We start from the raw sequence: 19,140 nt of genomic DNA on the forward strand, positions 1-19,140 counted from the left end.
GTAAAATTTAGCTTCACAGGTTTAAATGATGTTTATATGAGGGACAGACACATAAAATTCTATTGTTGGTTTCTATTTTTCCTCTGTAGATCCTATTGAACTATAAACCATGAATGTTTGATTCATTATAATTTCCAAGCTGACATTTTCAAAAATATGGTTGCATGTAGAGTTTCACAATAAAAAATCACAATGTTATTAAGGGTCAATTATAGAAGTCTCTTCTCACCAATGCACTGAGGTGGTTGGGTCCACATTCCCCTAATGCATGTAACTGAGCTGTGACCAATCATTGTAAAGCCTTCTCCGCAAGTGAACTCTACTGACTCTCCATGGTGATAGGAGGGCCGTGCTGGGGACACGACCTCGCCGTGGTCCAGGTCAGGTACGTCTCCACATGTACTGTCCTCCTCTGTGAAAATCCCACAAACATTCAACTTTAAAATGTAAGTGAGTCTTGATATGAATAGAAACACTACTGAAATTTTGGATACATTACCAACACACACGGGCAAGGGTGTCCACTCTCCATCAACGCACTGAATTTTCCTCGCACCCTTCATCAGGAACCTGGGGTTGCACACATACTCCACCACCTCACCGTGTTCATATTCCCCTTTAGGTGTGTCCGCAACTTTCCCATTGCGGAGTCGAGGAGGTTGATCACAGGACTGCACTTCCTCTACAGTAGAAATACTATATAACTAAAGGTTAAAGTGTCTCTTGTACAACTGAAAATCCAGTAAAATGAAGTGATTTTTTTCTTTAATCTATTACTTATTATCTAACTTATTATAGCGTTCTTTTGAGGAAGGATAAAGAATGGTGTTTACACCAGATTCATGTCTCCCAGCTCTGTTATGATACAGAACTAGCACATTGGACATATATGTAAGCCCAGGAAACGTTCAATATTCTAGATCGGGGTGGGGAACGTCTGGCCCGAGGGCCATGAAAGGCCTTGGAAATCATTTGGACTGGCCCTGCCAAGGCATTAGGGGTGAGTTAATTAAATGTTTGACCAATTGCAGTAGGATAATTTTTAAGTTGATAATTTTATATGATCTGAGAACGATGTCATAATATCCAAATGGCGCTTGGCAGAGAAAAGGGTCCCACCCCTGCTCTAGAAGATCTAAACCTATATGCAAATCAATGACCAAATATCATTGTGAAACTATTCACATTCCACAGAAACATTTCATCAAAACTTTTTTGGGGGGAAAAATCATTGCAGGCAAGCATTTCATCAACAAATTTTAACTATATATTATATTGTATATGGCATTGAATTAACTCTGTGATGCTTGAAATTGTCTAGAAATTCTCAGGGAAACTTGAGGTGAGACCCATGCTGATAGAAATGTCCAATATCAGTGGTGGAAGTTACGCAAAAATTATGACTAAAGAGGTCACTCCAGCATCACACAATATGTCCATCTATGGAGATTTTCAGTATATGGTCCAAAAAGCAATTAAAGATTACTTCCTTAAATAAGAAAGTGGGAGGTATCTTACTATCCAGCACACATTCCTGGCTTAATGCACTGAGTTATAGACACACCAGGAGCCAACAGAAAATTAAGAGGAAAAGGGCAGTTGATATCCAACATTCTTATTCTTGTTTGAGCAGGTGGCAGAGAATTAATCACCTTTACATGTCGGAGGGCTAGGGGACCATCCAAAGTGGTAGCACTGAAGAGAGTCTGCTCCGATGAGAGTGAGGAATCTATTTCTGCAGGAGAATTTCAACACGTCTCCAATGACATATTTCTCTTTCCGGGGATGAGCAATTAAGTTCTGCTCTATATCGGGAACGATGCATTCTCTTTCTATAAAAAGGGTATATAATTCAATCAGAACAGATGATTAACCAGTGCCAAGTAAACTTTATATGTCATGCAAAAATAAGTGGCTGGGTGCTGCATATACGGAGAGGCATCAAATAAATACTCTCCCTGGAAGTGCATTATCTGTTATGTCTGAAACATCCCTCACATTCAGTTGGGACCTTATGAAGCAATAGATGTGTCCTGAACACTTATTTGTAATATAAACTAGCTTATAGTAAATCTGATTTTATCAATGACATTTATAAAATTAAATGCTACATTTTTGGTATTATCAAAATAATACTATTCTCTCACATTGAACAACAACTAATGCTACAATTTTAAATTGCATGCTTAAATAAAAATTGGTTATTTTAATTTAATATAGTTGGGGAACCAGACCTTTTAGAGAAGCATTTCTTATATATTTCAGTAGAGGAACATTAGAAGTTGCTTAGTTAATAACTCAAATCAATTGCTATGAAGAATAAAATCCCAACTCGTTCACGCCTACACTTCCAACGCCATCTTATCGTTTCCTCCGTTTGGTGATCCAGACCCCAGGTTTCATGGTCTTTGAACATTTTTTAAGAGATCAAGTTCCTTGCTCTCCCTGTTGCACGGTTGCGAATGGTTTTCAACCTTTCTGTGTAGAGATGCCTTCCTCTATGACACAAGCCCTCAATCTTTCCTCTGAGAGGAAAGTCTGATCACCTGCAAACAGGTAAACAGGGCAGGACTTCAGCTCAAAGAGATGAGCTTACAGCGGAATCCACACAGGCCCGTAGGCAGTTTGCAAATCGCAGGATGGTTTATGGGGGATAAACCTTGAACGGAAAGATGGGCTCATGTCTACCCTACAGTAATTCATTGTAAAAGACTAAACTAGAGCCACTTCCAATAGAGCCACTTCAGCTTCTGTCCCTCAAGAAAAAGAAATCAGTTAAAGATTTGTTCAACAGCCATTAAAATAACAGACACCACGGTCATGAATGACTTACTAATGCATCTGGGTTGAGCTGACCATCCATTCTGGAGACATGTAATAGACCCGGATGTGTGACCATCTTCTGTGACATAACCTTGTTTGCACTTATATTTTACTTTTTGATTTAAGAGATATATAAATTCAGGCTCAGCAATAAATCCATTCTCAATTTTTACCTTTGACTTCAAACACGTTTCTAAAAGGAAGAGAGCGTAAGGAAAAGGTAAGCATATGGTCAGGAAACAGTTTCCTAAGGACTCGCACAACATTACAACATGAGAAATAAGGGCCATTTGTCAATGAAAACCTGGAAAATTCCTAATCATTCAAAGCATTGTGTCGGAGAAGTTAAGTTATGAGTTTTCAAAAATATTAAATCTAGATGTTAAAAACATTTGGGGGAACTAAGCCAGATTTAAAACACTGAGGATGCCTTGTAAGAAATTATTAAAAATCGGTTTGCCTCATGAATCTGGAAGCCCCCAGCCCGCCGGAGCTCTCCTAGCAACAGGCCCCTTTCCTGTGCCTGATTGGGTGTCAATATTGCTAAGAGGGTGGAGCTTAAGTGTTCTCACCCCATGGGAAGCAATGGCACCTATGTGAGGTGATGGATGCGCTACGCAGCTTCATCTGGTGGTCATGTCACCACGTGTGCTTATATCAAAATATAAAGCTGTCCACGTTAAACATATGCAATAACATCTGAGCAGGAATCAACTAGAAACCAAACACTAGAGAAAAGAACAGAGTCAAACGGTGCTTCATTGAAAATATGCACTAAAATGGATAAACACACGGAAAGAACAATGAAGAGAGTGCCAGCCACACAGACACAATGAGGAAACGGAGCCAAATCTATGAACATGACCTTGTGAGGTATATGGACACAGCCAGTGCCTAACTATGGTTCCCAAGACATAGGTCAACTGATGGGATCTCCATTCTCACAGGGCTTTGCTGGGAGGTGGGAACTTCCCAGAGCACAGCCCAGGAAGGGAAAACCCAAGCACATGTGTCAGTCCTACTGAACAGGAGAAACGAAGGCGCTGTTCCCAAAGGGGCCTCATCATTGATCTTTCTAACTCTCCCTCTCCCTTCCTCTCTGAAATCAATAAATATATACTTTAATATATGTTTTTCTCTCACTTTAATCTGCTATATCTATTATATTTTCATATTCCCAGTGCAGTCCAGTCTACATATCTTAGTTTTCACTTCATAGTATAGCTACACTTAACACCAATGCTTGAAGTCAAAAACTATGAGACACGTATAAAAACACAAGTTTCCCTAAGAGACCAACTAAATACTATTGGGAGAATCTTGTTAAATTAGTTAGGAACAGAAGAACTTCTGGTGGTTGCTTTCAAGCAGTGGGCATACATCCCTAAAAAAATTGTAATTCCCTACTCTCATCATCTCCATTAAAGAAAACGGTGCTGTTAAAACATTGCCAGGGCAGGTGCCTCTATCCAAAAGAGTAACAGCTGAGACTGTACAAAGTGTGAGGCCACATTGTTCCTACTGTTAGAAGCCATCATTAAGATTTGGGATAAGAATAATAATCCCATATTGACACTCCCTGCTGTGAATCAGTAGAAACATCCAGTTTGCACAGGGACGGATGAATTGGGCCAAAGGTGACTTTTATTTAGCCAGTCCCTGTACTTTCCATCATTCCTGCAAATGACTTATTGTGAGAGATTGTCCCTAATGAATGCAGAGACCAAAGTTTTGGTAAATTACCTTCTAATACCCATAGCCGGTGAGTTCGACTGCTGGTCAAGGGCACATATCTTGGTGGCAGTTTCCATCCCGGGCCCTGGTCCGAGCTTGTTCGAGAGGCAACCAGTCTATGTGTCTCTCACATCAATGTGTGTGTGTGTCTCTCTCTTCCTCTTCTCCCTCATATTCATTCTCTCTCTAAAGTTCAATGGAAAAAATATCCTCAGGTGAAGATTTTTTAAAAAGTAAAAACAAATGAAAATGGGCAAAGTCCTACTTAAGAAGGAGCCAAATATTCCCGTCAGTTTCAACTCACCTTGTCCACGAGCCCAGGAGACCCACAGGGTGAGGATGACGGTGACTAGGAACTGCATGGTGGGCTCCCCGGGTGTGTTAGCACAGAGAGTCCAGCGCTGCTGTTTGGGGTTTAAATCCGCTGTAGTTACCTAGAGTGGCTCTGAATTTAAGTGAAATAAAGGGAAGCTAGTTTACACAGGTCACTTAGTAAATATCAAAGTGCAAAAAGCTTTGCAAAACCCCTCAGTTTTCATTAATAATCAACTACCATTTGATTGCCCAAAATGGATATTATAAGCCCTAGATCAACTAGAAAAAATAGATACCTAATAACTAACAAATGGTATGAAATTAAATGCTAAAAGCATAGACTAATGTAAAAGGATGAAGAGGATTCTAAAGAATACTAGCAAAAGTGGCACAAATTAGAATTGGCAAATGGCATAAATAAATCCATCAGTAGTCATTATTGATGGTAAATCACAATGACAAGCCAATAAGAAAGAAGATGAAGTAGAATTGAACAAAGAGAAAAACCAATTATGAGCTGTTTCCCTAAAGACTAATATAAATATTAAAAAATGGCCAGTTGAGACTGCCCGGTATGGCTCTTTCATGATTTAAGAAGAAGACGGGAGAGAGAGAGAGAGAGAAGCATCGATGTGAGAGAGACACATCAATTGCTTGTGTCCTGTGCCCTCTCCGACTGGCACAGGGATGAAACCTGCAACCCAGATACATGCCCTTGTCCAGGACTTGAACCGCAGACCCTCTGGTCCTTGGACCAACACTCTGACCACTGAACCAGAAGGACAATTTTAACATATAATTTTTGATTATGTAATTTCCACAGTATATTCGAAGCTCATGTGTTTTGTTTGACCGGTTAAACATTCGATTCAATAGGCAGAAAGTCACACTGTTATGTCCATTGCTGTTTATTGCTCTATTGGCAAGTAGTCTAATCCCACGACGGTGAAGAATCATTGCTTGGTACAAGTGTAAGCAATGATATAGTTGCGCTAACAATTTTGGGAGAAGATTAAGTTTAAAAAGAGGCTAACATATTGCTTTTATGTCTGTTGAAATATAGTGGAGAAGAGCAGGAAATGCCAGAAGCCTGGCAAGCTTTCAGGCAAGAAGAGCAGTAGGTGGGACTGGCCACATATTTGGGGCCACAGGGCTTCCTCATTCACATCTGGGGAACTTCACTGCCCCTTCCGAACACACAGCTTGAAATGACTCCTCTGACGTCACCGCCTTGCGTCCCGATTTGCACATAAATTCAATGATATCCCTGCTTTTGCATAGGTTTTGTCATCATTCCCTTTTAACTATATGTTCTTTTAATTCATGATTTCTTCTGATATTACACATGGATCGGATCTGAAAGTAGAAAAAAATGAATAAAAACAATTAGTAACCTTTCCTTTTATAAACAAATAAACCTTCAACCCAATGACTAGCTTAGAGGATGAAGTTATAGAAAGAGCTAATGTACATCATCAATGTGGGCCGAGTCCTGTTCTCAGCCCCGGTCTGTGGGCCCTCACAGCTCCTCAGCGGGCAGCTGCTCCTCCTCACACACCAGGAAGCTGAGGGGATGGAAGGTCAGGCACACCTGTCCAAGGTCACAGCGCTCACCAGGTGGACGGTGAGTGTGGACCCGGCAGTGTGACCCCAGGGCCTGGGCTCTCTGTCTCTGGGATGTGGGACACCCACACAGGTGATGTACAAATACATTAGCTGTTTCCATTATTTTGTCTTCTAAGCTAGTCATTGGGTTGAAACTTTATTTGTTTATAAAAAAGAAAGATTATTACTTAATTTTATTTATTTCTTCTACTTTCACATCCATGTTTAATATGGGAAAAATCATGAATGAAAAGAACATACAGTTAAAAGGCAAAGATGTGAATGAGGAAGCCCTGTGGCCCCAAATATGTGGCCAGTCCCACCTACTGCTCTTTGCTCAAAGCTTGCCAGGCTTCTGGCATTTCCTGCTCTTTCCACTATATTTCAAAGGACATAAAGGCAATATGTTAGCCTCCTTTTCAACTTAATCTTCTCCCAAAGTTGTTAACGCAACCATATCATCACTTACACTGGTACCAAGACAATAATTCTTCACTATCATGAGATTAGAATACTTGGCAATAGAGCAATAAACAGCAATGGGCGTAACAGCATGGCTCTCTGCATATTGAATTGGATGTTTAACCAGTCAAACAAAACATGGGAGCTTAGAATATACTGTGGGAAATCATACAATAAAAAGTTAGGTGTTAATATGGTCCTTTCTGGTGTGGTCAAGTGGTCACAGCCTTGGCTTGAGGACCAAAGGGGCTGGGGTTAGACTCCTGGTCAAGGGCATGCACCTGAGTTGCAGGTTTGATCACTGTCCCAATTGGAGGATGTGCAGGATGCAAGCAATTGATGTGTCTCTCTCACATCGATGTTTTCTCTCCCTCCCTCTCCCTCCCTCCATCTCTCCTCCTCCCCTTCCTACATTCTCTAACTGGAGTCAGAGGTGAATCTTGGACTGAAGAAGACTTGTTGTGAGGAAGAAAGGCAGTTCTCATTGTTTCCACCTGTAGGGTTTGAACTGTTTGACAGAGTCGAAGCTTTGCTCTTCTATTTGACAAAAATAATCAGTTATTTTAAAGCTACAAATCTTAACTAATCTGGTCAATGAACAATTTCCCTGATCCTAAGTCAATATGGGAACTGAATTTCTGTTTTCTCATAACCCATTGTGAAAGCACATGAAAACAAATCCAAGTCCTGTCCAATGGAAGCTCTGCTTGATAATTAGTCTCCAATTTGTATTTGAGCAGAAGGTTTTGGCCAAACTAGTTCTCAGATTAGGTTAGTCTTTATGCTTCTCATTTTCTCCATGGCATGCCTCTGAATATGTTGTACCCTCAAAGAGAAGGCCTAGACTGGCCAGTGTGGCTCTGTTGGTTGGACGTTGTGCCATGCACCAAAGGTCACAGGTTCATTCCAGGTGAGGGCACATGCCAGGGTTATGGGCTCATTCCCAAGTAGAGGGGGTACAGGAGGCAGCAGGTAGATGTTTCTCCTTGTAGATGTTTCTATCTCTCCCTCTGCCTCCTTCTCTCTCTAAAGGGAAATAAAACATGTGAAAAATATTGAATTCGAAGAATGTGCTGAAATTCTTGGTCTTGGGGGTGTGGTCTGTTGTGAGTTTACAAAAAAAATCAGTGCCGTCCTACAGACAGGAACATACACTGTGTGAACACACTGGCTGGTGTCCATAGACCCCTAAGGACTGCAGTCCGATGAGAGAAAGTCACAGGGACATGCAGTCAGAGCTATTCCCAAGTGAATCTCCTGGTTGAGAAAGAACCTCACCGATTCTCAAGAAGTGTTTCACTTAAAGATAAATGTTTTATAACACTTTTGGATCCAGTTTATTACTTTTCTAAGGAAATTTCTACATGTCCGGGAATGAAGTCAAGAAATGATTGTGAAATCATTCACGAAAATTTACAGATGTTCCAGAACTCTTTGAAATTTGATATCTACCAAGTGACCTCATCAACTAGCATCCTGGTATTTCACGTATATCTGGGGTCTCCCTCACACTTGGTAAGGGCTCATGAAGCAGATTTAAACCCCAAACAGCAGCACTGGACTCTCTGTGCTAACACACCCGGGGAGCCCACCATGCTGTTACTAGTCAAGGTCATCCTCACCCTGTGGGTCTCCTGGGCTCGTGGACAAGGTGAGTTGAAATTGATGGGAATATTTAGCTCCTTCCTAAGTAGGACTGGACCTTTATCATTTGTCTTTCATTTTTTTTTAATCCTCTCTCCATTGATCTTTAGAAAGAGAAGGGAAAAGAGGGGAGAGGCAGAAAGAGAGAAAAAAGAGTAGAGGGAGAGGCAGAGAGACATCAGTGTGAGAGAGACTGGGTGCCTCTCGCCCAAGCCCCAACCAGGGCCTGGGATGGAAACTGCCACCGAGATATGTGCTCTTGACCAGGAGTCAAGCCCACCAGGTATGGGTATTTGAGGGTAATTTACCAAAACTTTGGTCTCTGCATTCATTAGGGACAATCTTTGACAACAAGTCATTTGCAGGAATGATGAAAAGCACCGAGACCGGCTAAATAAAAGCCACCTTTGACCCAATTCATCCGTCCTCTGTGCAAACTGGATGTTTCTACTGAATCACAACAGGGAGTGCCAATGTGGGATTATTATTCCAAATCTTAATGATGGCTTCTAACAGTAGGAACAATGTGGCCTCACACTTTGTACTGTCTCAGCTGTTACTCTTTTGGATAGAGGCACCTGCTCTGGCAATGTTTTAACAGCACCGTTTACTTTCATGCAGATGATGAGAGTAGGGAATTACAATTTGTCAAGGGATGTATGCCCACTGCTTGAAAGCAACCACCAGAAGTTCTTCTATTCCTAATTAATTTAACAAAATTCACCCAATAGTATTTGGTTGGTCTCTTAGGGATACATGTGTTTTTATATGTGTCTCATAGCTTTGGACTTCAAGCATTGGTGTTAAGTGTAGCTATACTATGAACTGAAAACTATCATATGTAGACTGGACTGCAATGGTAACATGAAAATATGATAGATATAGCAGATTAAAATGTGAGAGAAAATAAATGCATTTTTTATTTTTATTTTTAAAATATAGTTTACTGACTTTAGAGTGGAAGGAAAGGGAGAGAGAGCAGAAACATCAATGATGAGAAAGAATCCTTAATCGGCTCCCTCCTTCACACCCTCTCCTGGGGATCTAGCCCCCAATCTAGGCATGTGCTCTGACCAGGAATTGAACCATGATTTTTTTGGTTCATAGGTCAATACTCAACCCCCAAGCCACACCGGTCTGGCAAAAAAAAATGAACATTTTTCAGGTTCATTTGAGGTTAGTGTCAATTAACATTAAACTCTGGAGACATATTTTATTTAACACTTGTGTCAAGAAGGTCACATATATTTTCTACTAGTTTCTATATAATTGTTATACACACACACACACACACACACACACACACACACACACACGATGCTCTTTGAATGCCCTTTTGCTCTCTGGAAAGAACAAAAAAACATGACATTCACTTTATTCTCATGTCCTTGATGATTTTCATGTGATTTCTGCTTAACACACTTGTTTTTTTACTTTTCAGAAATAGCATGTGACCCTCCAATAATTGCAAACAGTCACTATATTCCTAAAAGGACCAATTACGGACTGGGACAAGAAATCACGTACTACTGTACAAGTGGCTTCTTCCCTTCCTCCTGGGGAAATACTGCAACATGTACTGACAAAGGCTGGGATCCTCCTCCAAGATGTAGCTGTAAGTTCCCTCCATATCTTCACCTGCTTCTTAATTCTGCGATTACTTCTCCTAAACTTAAAAATAAAGGGGATCTGTCTGGCCGGCGTGGCTCAGGGGTTGAGCATTGACCTGTGAACTAGGAGGTCAAGGCTCAATTCTTGGTCAAGGTACATGCCCAGTTTGGGGCTCAATCCCTAGTGTGGGGCATGCAGGAGGCAGCAGATCAATGATTCTCTCTGTTCATTGATGTTTCTGTCTCTCTCTCTCTCTCTCCCTCTCCCTTCCTCTCTGAAATTGATTTAAAAAATTAAAAGTTAAAAAAATAAAGGGTATCTCATAAGTTCAAATCTTTGCCTCACTGAGAAGGTAAAGCAGAGGGCTTCAAGGCAGTCTTTGATTTCTAAAATCCCCAATTCTAATTAAGAACAAAACCACATTTTTATTAATAAAAACTTTTAATTTTTGCTATTCAATGTTAAATATGTGGATGTGTATGTATGAATATATATTTATCTCACTAACATTCTAATATGTGAATTAGATCACTGGGTAAGAGCACTACCAGTCAACACCTAGAACATGAGATATTGATGTCTGTGTAACAAACGCCCCCGAACATACGGCCTCAGACAACAGCCCCCTATGTGTCAGCGTTGGCGGGTCAGGATTTGGGAGCCACTTAGCTGCCTGGTTCTGGGTCCTCCCTGCTGCTCCCTGGGATGCTGCCCAGGGCGAGTGCAGGAGCCCCTGCAGCCGTCCCCCTGGGCGTCTCCATCGGCGTCCTGAGGGCAGGAACCCTCCCCAGAGCGATGACCTGAGGGCCCTGGTGGCGCCTCCAGAGCATCGATGACCTGGTCACACACGGTCCCCTCAGCCACGTGACCTCTTCAGAAGAGCGCCCCTCACTCCAGCCTCACTCAAGGGAGAGGCACGGTGCTCCCTTGTATGAGGGGATGAATGTGGGAGACATTGTGCACTTTCTAAAGCCCCACCTGTCACACACGCCCCTCAGTCCACAGGGCACTTTATTCCTGGGGGGCTGCCCCTTTTCCAGTGTTTTCTGTCTCTACAATCTCATTGCCTGCTCCTTGGTATCAGTTCATTGGAAAAGGGGCCCGCGCTTAAGCTGGATCTTCCATGGATGACAAATGAAATGATACACATAGCAGGTCAATGGCTCAGGGTTCATTCAAGGCCAAGGCCATATGTCGACAGTCAGGTGCCTTAAAGAGGAGGCTATTTCCACAGTGAAATAGACCTCAGTGTGCATAACAATGACAAGGAGAGTGATGATTTATGCAGATAATATTGACCTACAGTGTTGTATTTCTTTAAGGTGTTCACTATAATGATTCCTTATTTGTATATCTTGTGAAATGTTCAGAAAACAAGTGTTATTCACATCATCTGAAGATTATAATTTTTCTTGTCCTAGAAAGCCTGATGCAATGAGTTTAATTAGGTGCATATGGGAGTATAATTCATCAATGAAACAAGTGATCTCTCATTACATTTATATTAAGGCAAAACATCACTTATACTGTGCTTTGTTTGTTTTAATTGCTAGTAAATCCCTGTGAATTTCCAGAAATAAAGCATGGACTCCTATACAGCGAAGAAACGTATAGATCATACTTCCCAGCACCAATAAACCAATGGTTTTACTATTCCTGTGATGAAAACTATGTGACTCCTCCTGGATATTTCTGGCATTACATTACTTGCACAAAAAATGGATGGACTCCGGAAGTGCCCTGCCTCAGTGAGTGAACCTCTCTGTGCTATGCACGTAGCAATAGTTCAGAGTTCAGAGAGCAAACATGAGCACCGCTAAGTCTGTGTGAGAAAAATACAGTCAAGGGAAGAGTTCTATGAGCAGAAAGACCAGTATAGGTATTTTATTTTATGAAAGGTCCCTCACTGAAAACATGGGAGTTGAAAAAAAGATTTTATAACGATGTTGATATCATTTACTCATAGTTTAATTGTGAAAACTACAGATAAATCATCTTCAATCTTCTTTTTTCTTTTTCAAACACATTTACTAGCAACTTTCATTATACTTAAGCTGCATGTTGGGACGCTTATGCATTCTAGTTTAAAGATTGTAAAGATGATTTCAAATTCATGACTATAACTACATTTATTGTTTTTTCTGATCATTGTGTAATTCTCAGGAAAGTGTGTTTTCAATGATTTGGAACATGTACGTAATCCACCTACACAACAAAGATTGTTACAGGGACAGTCTATCAAAATTGACTGCCATCCGGGCTACAGTCTTCTAAACCCACAGAGCAATGTGACATGTACGGAGAATGGCTGGTCCTCGCCTCCCAGCTGCATCAGTAAGTGAACCTCCCTGATGTCCAGTCCATTTGCGATTTTCTAAAGCCAGACGTATCGCTGTGGAAAGTTTAATGTGTCAACTCTCAAGGTGAATGTGCCAAGCCTTCTTGGCTTTAAAACAAAGGCCTATTTCATTTCCTGTTCCAAATGTGTGTGCAAAGTTTTAAATTTTTGATAACAAATAGGTCGTTAATTTATTGCAGTCAGTGACAGTGAGCAATCAGTCACGAATATTGTAAATACTGTTGAATGAAACAGATTAAGATCACATACTGTATGTGTTCATTGAAGAAACATTGAAAATTTCATTTAAATTAAAAATAAATACACTGCTTGCCCAATGTCAACCATTTCACCTATGATTGCATGTATTCATGCTATGAGGTTATAAATGAAGATTCTCATATGCAGTCATATCTGGCTTTTACATGTTAAGTACACAGGATTCTATAAGTCGTTTTTTGGGCGTTTAGAAATAAGTGAATAATTGTTATGGACATGGAATTATACATCAGGATATAATAGAGCTGATCTTTCATTGGAGTCTTCTTACATGTGTGGATCAAAGCAGTGATCACTGACTTGAACTGGGAATTCAGGAATCTACTGAGCCCCGTGGAAACAACAGCCTGAGCACCTAAAGGAGTCTCTTTATCCTGCTTTCCCTACACCTGGTACATGGGTTGTAATACTTACTATTAATTCACTCAGACTAAGAACATTTATAGATATTAAAAAAATAAGACTGTTTCAGGGAATACTAAACTATATGCTATAGAAAGTGGGCAAATTGACTTAAAAAGCACACAAAGAGATATCAGTTCTTACATTTTTAAATATTGTTCTCCATTTCATAGACTCCCTTTAGTGAAAAAGCAGTACCCTTTGCAGTTCATTTTTAAAATCAATGTGGATAAACTTTCAGTTCTGGGAATCATTAGGGAAAGGACGGTGTTTTATATAAACACATGGGTCATATATCCAAGGACTACAGTCTTTCTCTAAGACTCACACTCTTAGTGTTAGTATGTCTGCTACATAAATACATACATTACCTCTTACATTCTCAAATGGTGTTGTCCTTCAAATGACAGCATCATATCATGATAGTAGTGTAATTTAGTAACAGCCAGTGACATACTAACAGTCAAAAATGGGTCAGACCAAAGGTTCCTAACCTATATTTAGAGGTATTGAATGGTAGGAGAAAGGATGTGTAAGGAAATCTAGGCTTCATGTTATATAACTCTTCCAGGCCAGAACCACACTGATTCAGAGAGTTGTCACATGATACTACACTTATCCACACACTGATGGTAAAGTTTAGTATTGCCAGAATGAGATTTTCTTAGTTGGATTCTACATGATATGGCATTAGAAACACAATGGTCACCTTTATTTTGCTTTAGAACTTTGTGACATGCCCATTTTTGAGAATGCCACAGCCATAATCACCGGAAAACCATTTCGACTCAATGACACGTTGGACTACCAGTGCCTGGATGGCTATGAAAACAGAGATGGAAGCACCATAGGCTCCATGGTGTGTGGTGAGGGCGGCTGGCTCCACTTGCCAACCTGCTTTAGTAAGTATTTTGATTCCAGCATTTCCTTTTCCAAGAGCTGAAAAGTCTACATATGAGGAGCACATGCTGGTTACAAGGTTTAAAATGCAGAAGAGGGACAATAATCCTTGTGCAGCTTTACATGAATAGTTTCCAACAAAACTACAATTTGTTCTTCAACATTTAAAATGCTCTTTTTCAGAATCTGCAGACAAGTGTGGGCCTCCTCCAGCGATTAACTATGGAGACATCACCTCCGTCCCATTGGAAGGGTACCTTCCGGGGTCAAGAGTGGAATACCAATGCCAGGACTACTATGAACTCCGGGGTCCTCAATATGTAACCTGTAGTTATGGAAAGTGGTCCAAACCCCCGAGATGCATAGGTAAGTTCTCAAGATTCTTCTGGATCCTGAGACCATGAGGGTGATGTTGATGAGCCGGTGTGTGGTCTACTAGTCATGCAGTCAGATCTAGAACTGTGCTCACCAACAGCTCTCCTGCTCAATGTTTCACATTCGGAGACTCGTGTGTAGGGCTGTGAGCCTGGAGAATCCCTATGTGAACAATGATAAAGGTCCTTTAAACAGGAACATTGGGAGAGGCTGATTCTGATACATTAGCTGATCCCACTGTGGACCCTCCCTGACTCATCCTCTCCTGTGTATGTGTCCCCTTCTGCGGGAGATCACAGCAAACCCAGTAAGTCCAGGACCGGAAATCAAAGTTAATATACCCAAGTCAGAATAGTCTAGAAATAGCTCCAAACTAGGTTATATAGAAAGCAAAATATTAAATTTCAAAAAAAATTCTAAATCTGAAGTTGAAATGATTGAGTAGATGGACAAGTCTAACACATGTCTCCCTGCACAAGCAAGACCTGCTCCCACAACCTTGAATAGGTCCTTCAGTCTTCATTATCTGTGGACATCAAATCAGTTCGGTGAAGGAGTTAAGACTGTATTTGAGTCTTGGAATTGAAATACGCAGAGAGCATTTAAGATCATCAAAGGCAACATCCAACATCGTGTAAAAAATTACACAGACATATGGTCTATTAAAGCAAGGAGGTAAATATTGCTTGGAGTAGTAAAGTTAGAAAGGGAAGATCAGAAAAAGTATTTTGGCAGGTGTGTGGAACTCACATAGTGTATACTTCTGAATGTATTGGGCAACATTTCAAAACTTTTGGATCTGAGGAGTCATATGTGTTATTCCATCATGTTTCATCATGTAATAGTTATGGGATGTGTTGGAACAGAACTTTCAGCTATGTCCAAAGGCTTATCAATGACAGTGATGGCTGAACTAGAATATAAAATACTTGCATCAAGAGAAGAGAAATAGGAGTCCATGATATCTTCAAATTTTGACATAAGAAGAGTTGAAATACTGCCATTTGCAACAACACAGATGGACCTTAAGAATATCATGCTAAGTGAAATAAGTCAGACAGAAAATATATGAACCATTGATTTCACTTATATGTGGGATATAAAACTGAAACAACCAATGAACAAACAATAAAAAGAAACAAAATCTCACAGACAAAGACCACACTATAGTGGGTACCAGTAGTGCCCAGTGGGTGGGGCAGCAGTAGAGGATTAAAGAGGGTCAGATACATGGCAATGAAAGATGATTTGATTTTGGGTGATGGGCACACAATGCAATATACAGGTAATGTTTCATAGAATTAAACATTTAAAGCCTGTATAATATTATTCACCAATGTCACTCCATAAATATAATTTTTTTAAAAGCAAATTAAAATTTTGGGCATGTATAAAGTCCTACAATGTAAGAACAGTTTGCCCATAGGGGGAAAAAAAGGTCTGAAACTTTATTACAATACTAGAGGCTCAGTGCAGGAAAATTCATGCACTTGGGGGTAGGTTCCTTCAGCCCAGCTTGCACCCTCTCGGGAGCATGTACACCTGCCGGCTTAGGCCCGTTCTCAGGGGATCAGGCCTAAGCTGGCAGTCAGACATCCCTCTGGCAGCCTGGGAGCCTTTGGGGGATGAACGACTGATGGCTTAGGCCCACTGCCCACAGGGATTGGGCCTAAGCCACAGTCAGACATCCATAACACTGCCAAAGAGGCAGAAGAGGCTCCCGCCACCACTGCTGCGCTCACAGCTATCACCCCGGCTTGTGGCTGAGTGGAGCTCCCTCTGTGGGATCGCACTGACCACTAGGGGGCAGCTCCTGCAATGGTGCCATTCCCAGTCCTTCCACCATTATGGTCAATTTGCATAATACCCTTTTATTATATACTAGAGGCCCAGTGCACAAATTCATGCACCATTGGGGTCCTTCAGCCTTGCATGCATGATCGGGCCAAAAGTGGTTCTCTGACATCCCCTGAGGGGTCCTAGATTGCGAGAAGGTGCAGGCCAGACCGAGGGACCCCACTGGTGCACGATTGGGGCTGGGGAGGGATGCAGGAGGTTGGACTGAGGGAGGGCTCCAGGATGTGTCCGGCCCATCTCACTCAGTCCTTATCGGCCAGACCACAGCAGCAAGCTAACCTACACTGACCACCAGGGGGTAGGGGTGTCTGCCCCCTGGTAGTCAGTGTACATCATAGGGAGCGGTTGAGCGGCCTTAGCATATGATTAGCATATTATGCTTTGATTGTTTGAACCGACAAATAGACAACCGGACACTTAGCATATTAGGCTTTTATTACATAGGAGGATATGAATGTTGCATACAGTCACATTGCAAAAGCAATACACTTGGCCCACAATGATGTACATTTGCTCTTTGTGGTGAGCTGTTTCTGTTTCCCGCGACCCGCACGGGAAAACGACAGGTTCCTGAGCGGAGGAGCTGGGGATTAGAAAATAAAGAAAAAACGAGACCAGACACAGAAATAGAGACAAGCTGGGGCCAGGTGGGGGGCTGCCACTCTGATGGAGGGACAGTCACACCCACCACAGACAACACAGCGCATTTATTTACTTCCAAAGGGGAGGTTTAAGGTCAAAGGAATTTTGGGTGTACCCAGGTCCTATTCATTCCTCATTCCTGGCACAAGGACAGGATTTAGCATATCAAGACCTGGGTAGGTCGATTCATTCCTTATTCCCAGCACATGGATAAAGATAAGATATCAGTACTGATAACAGTCTCCGACATTTTGGGAGGCTGTTTTTCCGGGAGACGGCCCTGCCAGTCACCTCGGACTCAGCTGACATTAATTTAAAGGTCATCCATGTGCATTCCCAGGGGGCCCTCTACAGCTCTTTCCTTATTTCATCCTCTAAGCTAGTCATTGGGTTGAAGGTTAATTTGTTCATAAAAGGAAAGATTACTAATTGTTTTTATTTATTTCTTCTACTCTTAGTTCCATGTGTAATATCAGAAATAATCATGAATGAAAAGAACATACGGATAAAAGGGAAAAATGACAAAATCTATTATGCAAAAGCAGGGGATATCATCAACTTTATGTGCAAATCGGGACGCAAGGCGGCAACGTCAAAGGAGTCATTTCAAGCCATGTGTCTCGAAGGGGCAGTGGAGTTCCCCATATGTGAATGAGGAAGCCTTGTGGCCCCAAATATGTGGCCAGTCCCACCTACTGCTCTTTGCCTCAAAGCTTGCCAGGCTTCTGGCATTTCCTGCTCTTTTCCACTATATTTCAAAGGACATAAAAGCAATATGTTAGCCCCCTTTTCAACTTAATCTTCTCCCAAAGTTTTTAACACAACTATATCATTGCTTATACTTGTACCAAAAAAATAATTCTTCACTATCATGAGATTAGAATATTTGGCAATTGAGCAATAAACAGCAATGGACATAACAGTGTGGCTTTCTGCATATTCAATCGGATCTTCAACCAGTCAAACAAAATATGTAAACTTAGAAGATACTGTAGGAAATCATATATATAAAAAGAGATAATATGCAAATTGACCATCACTCCAACACACAAGATGGCTGCCCCCATGTGGTCAAAGATGGCCAACCTATGTGGACACAAGATGGCCGCCACAAGATGGCCAGCAGGGGAGGGAAGTTGTGGGCGATCAGGCCAGCAGGGGAGAGCAGTTAGGGGCAACCAGGCTCAGCAGGGGAGGGCAGTTAGGGGAAACCAGGCCTACAGGGGAGGGCAGTTAGGGGTGACCAGGCCTGCAGGGGAGGGCAGATAGGGGTAACCAGGCTGGCAGGGAAGGACAGTTAGGGGCGACCAGGCTGGCAAGGGAGGGAAGTTAGGGGTGACTGGGCCTGCAGGGGAGGGCAGATAGGGGCTATTGGGCTAGTAGGGGAGCAGTTAAGCATTGATCAGGCTGGCAAGGGAGTAGTTAGCTAGTGATCAGGCTGGCAGGCAGAAGCAGTTAGGGGCAATCAGGCAGGCAGGTGAGCGGTTGGGAGCCAGCAGTCTTGGATTGTGAGAGGGAGGTTCGGCTGCCCTCTAAATGGGCAGTCAGACATCCCTAGAGGGGTCCCAGATTGGAGAGGGTGCGGTCTAGGCTAAAGGTCACACTCCCCCTGTGCACGAATTTTGTGCACCAGGCCTCTAGTAGTACAATAAAAAGTTATGTGTTAAAATTGCCCTTTTGCCCTACCTGGTTTGGCTCAGGGGATAGAGCGTTGGCCTGCAAACTGAGGGGTCCCGGATTCAATTCCGGTCAAGGGCACATGCCTGGGTTGCAGGCTTGATCCCCAATGGGGGACTTGCAGGAGGCAACCGATCAATAATTCTCTTTCATCATTGATGTTTGGATCTCTCTCTCCCTCTCCCTTCCTTTTTGAAATCAATAAAAATATTAAAAAATAAAATTGCCCTTTCTGGTGTGGTTCAGTGGTCACAGAATTGGCCTGCGGGCCAAAAGATCTAGGGTTAGATTCCTGGTCAAGGGTATGTGCCTGGGTTGAAGGTTTGATCACTATCCCAGTTGGAGGATGTGCAAGACGCAAGCAATTGATGTGTCTCTCTCACATCAATATTCTCTCTCTCTCTCTCCGTCCCTCTCTCTCTCCATCTCTCCTCCTCCCCTTCCTACATTCTCTAACTGGAGTCAGAAGTGAATCG

At 41.9% G+C, this 19,140-nt stretch overlaps 2 protein-coding genes across 4 annotated transcripts in view; one reads left to right on the forward strand and one right to left on the reverse strand.

Moving 5' to 3' along the window:
• LOC102246318 (complement factor H) overlaps positions 1-5,016 on the reverse strand; it is a 12,634-nt gene extending 7,618 nt beyond the window's left edge. The window contains exons 1-5 of one of the 3 annotated variants that reach the window (XM_014532361.1): positions 4,862-5,016; positions 2,834-3,016; positions 1,653-1,832; positions 500-682; positions 230-412 (exon numbers count right to left, since the gene is read on the reverse strand). In XM_014532361.1, the coding sequence (XP_014387847.1) occupies positions 230-412; positions 500-682; positions 1,653-1,832; positions 2,834-3,016; positions 4,862-4,919 (787 nt within the window). In that variant the 5' untranslated portion in view covers positions 4,920-5,016. The remainder of the gene's footprint in view (positions 1-229; positions 413-499; positions 683-1,652; positions 1,833-2,833; positions 3,017-4,861) is intronic. The other 2 variants (XM_014532360.1, XM_014532362.1) reach the window with 2 other exon arrangements.
• Positions 5,017-8,441: 3,425 nt separating this feature from the next.
• LOC102247823 (complement factor H-related protein 3-like) lies at positions 8,442-17,911 on the forward strand. The gene is made up of 7 exons (XM_005884987.2): positions 8,442-8,590; positions 10,025-10,198; positions 11,748-11,942; positions 12,358-12,528; positions 13,939-14,115; positions 14,297-14,479; positions 17,446-17,911. The coding sequence occupies exons 1-7, from the start codon at positions 8,533-8,535 to the stop codon at positions 17,640-17,642; spliced, it is 1,155 nt and encodes a 384-aa protein (XP_005885049.1). The 5' UTR covers positions 8,442-8,532; the 3' UTR covers positions 17,643-17,911.
• Positions 17,912-19,140: the final 1,229 nt, after the last annotated feature.

This window comes from Myotis brandtii, unplaced genomic scaffold (genome assembly GCF_000412655.1).
Source record: "Myotis brandtii unplaced genomic scaffold, ASM41265v1 scaffold888, whole genome shotgun sequence".
Taxonomy (NCBI): domain Eukaryota; kingdom Metazoa; phylum Chordata; class Mammalia; order Chiroptera; family Vespertilionidae; genus Myotis; species Myotis brandtii.

Bases quoted from the DNA above. Each gene is read 5' to 3' on its own strand.
- LOC102247823 (XM_005884987.2), top strand. From the start codon at position 8,533: ATGCTGTTACTAGTCAAGGTCATCCTCACCCTGTGGGTCTCCTGGGCT. The intron at 8,591-10,024 runs GTGAGTTGAAAT...TTTACTTTTCAG, and splicing joins CTCCTGGGCTCGTGGACAAG to AAATAGCATGTGACCCTCCA. The intron at 10,199-11,747 runs GTAAGTTCCCTC...TTTAATTGCTAG, and splicing joins TCCTCCTCCAAGATGTAGCT to TAAATCCCTGTGAATTTCCA.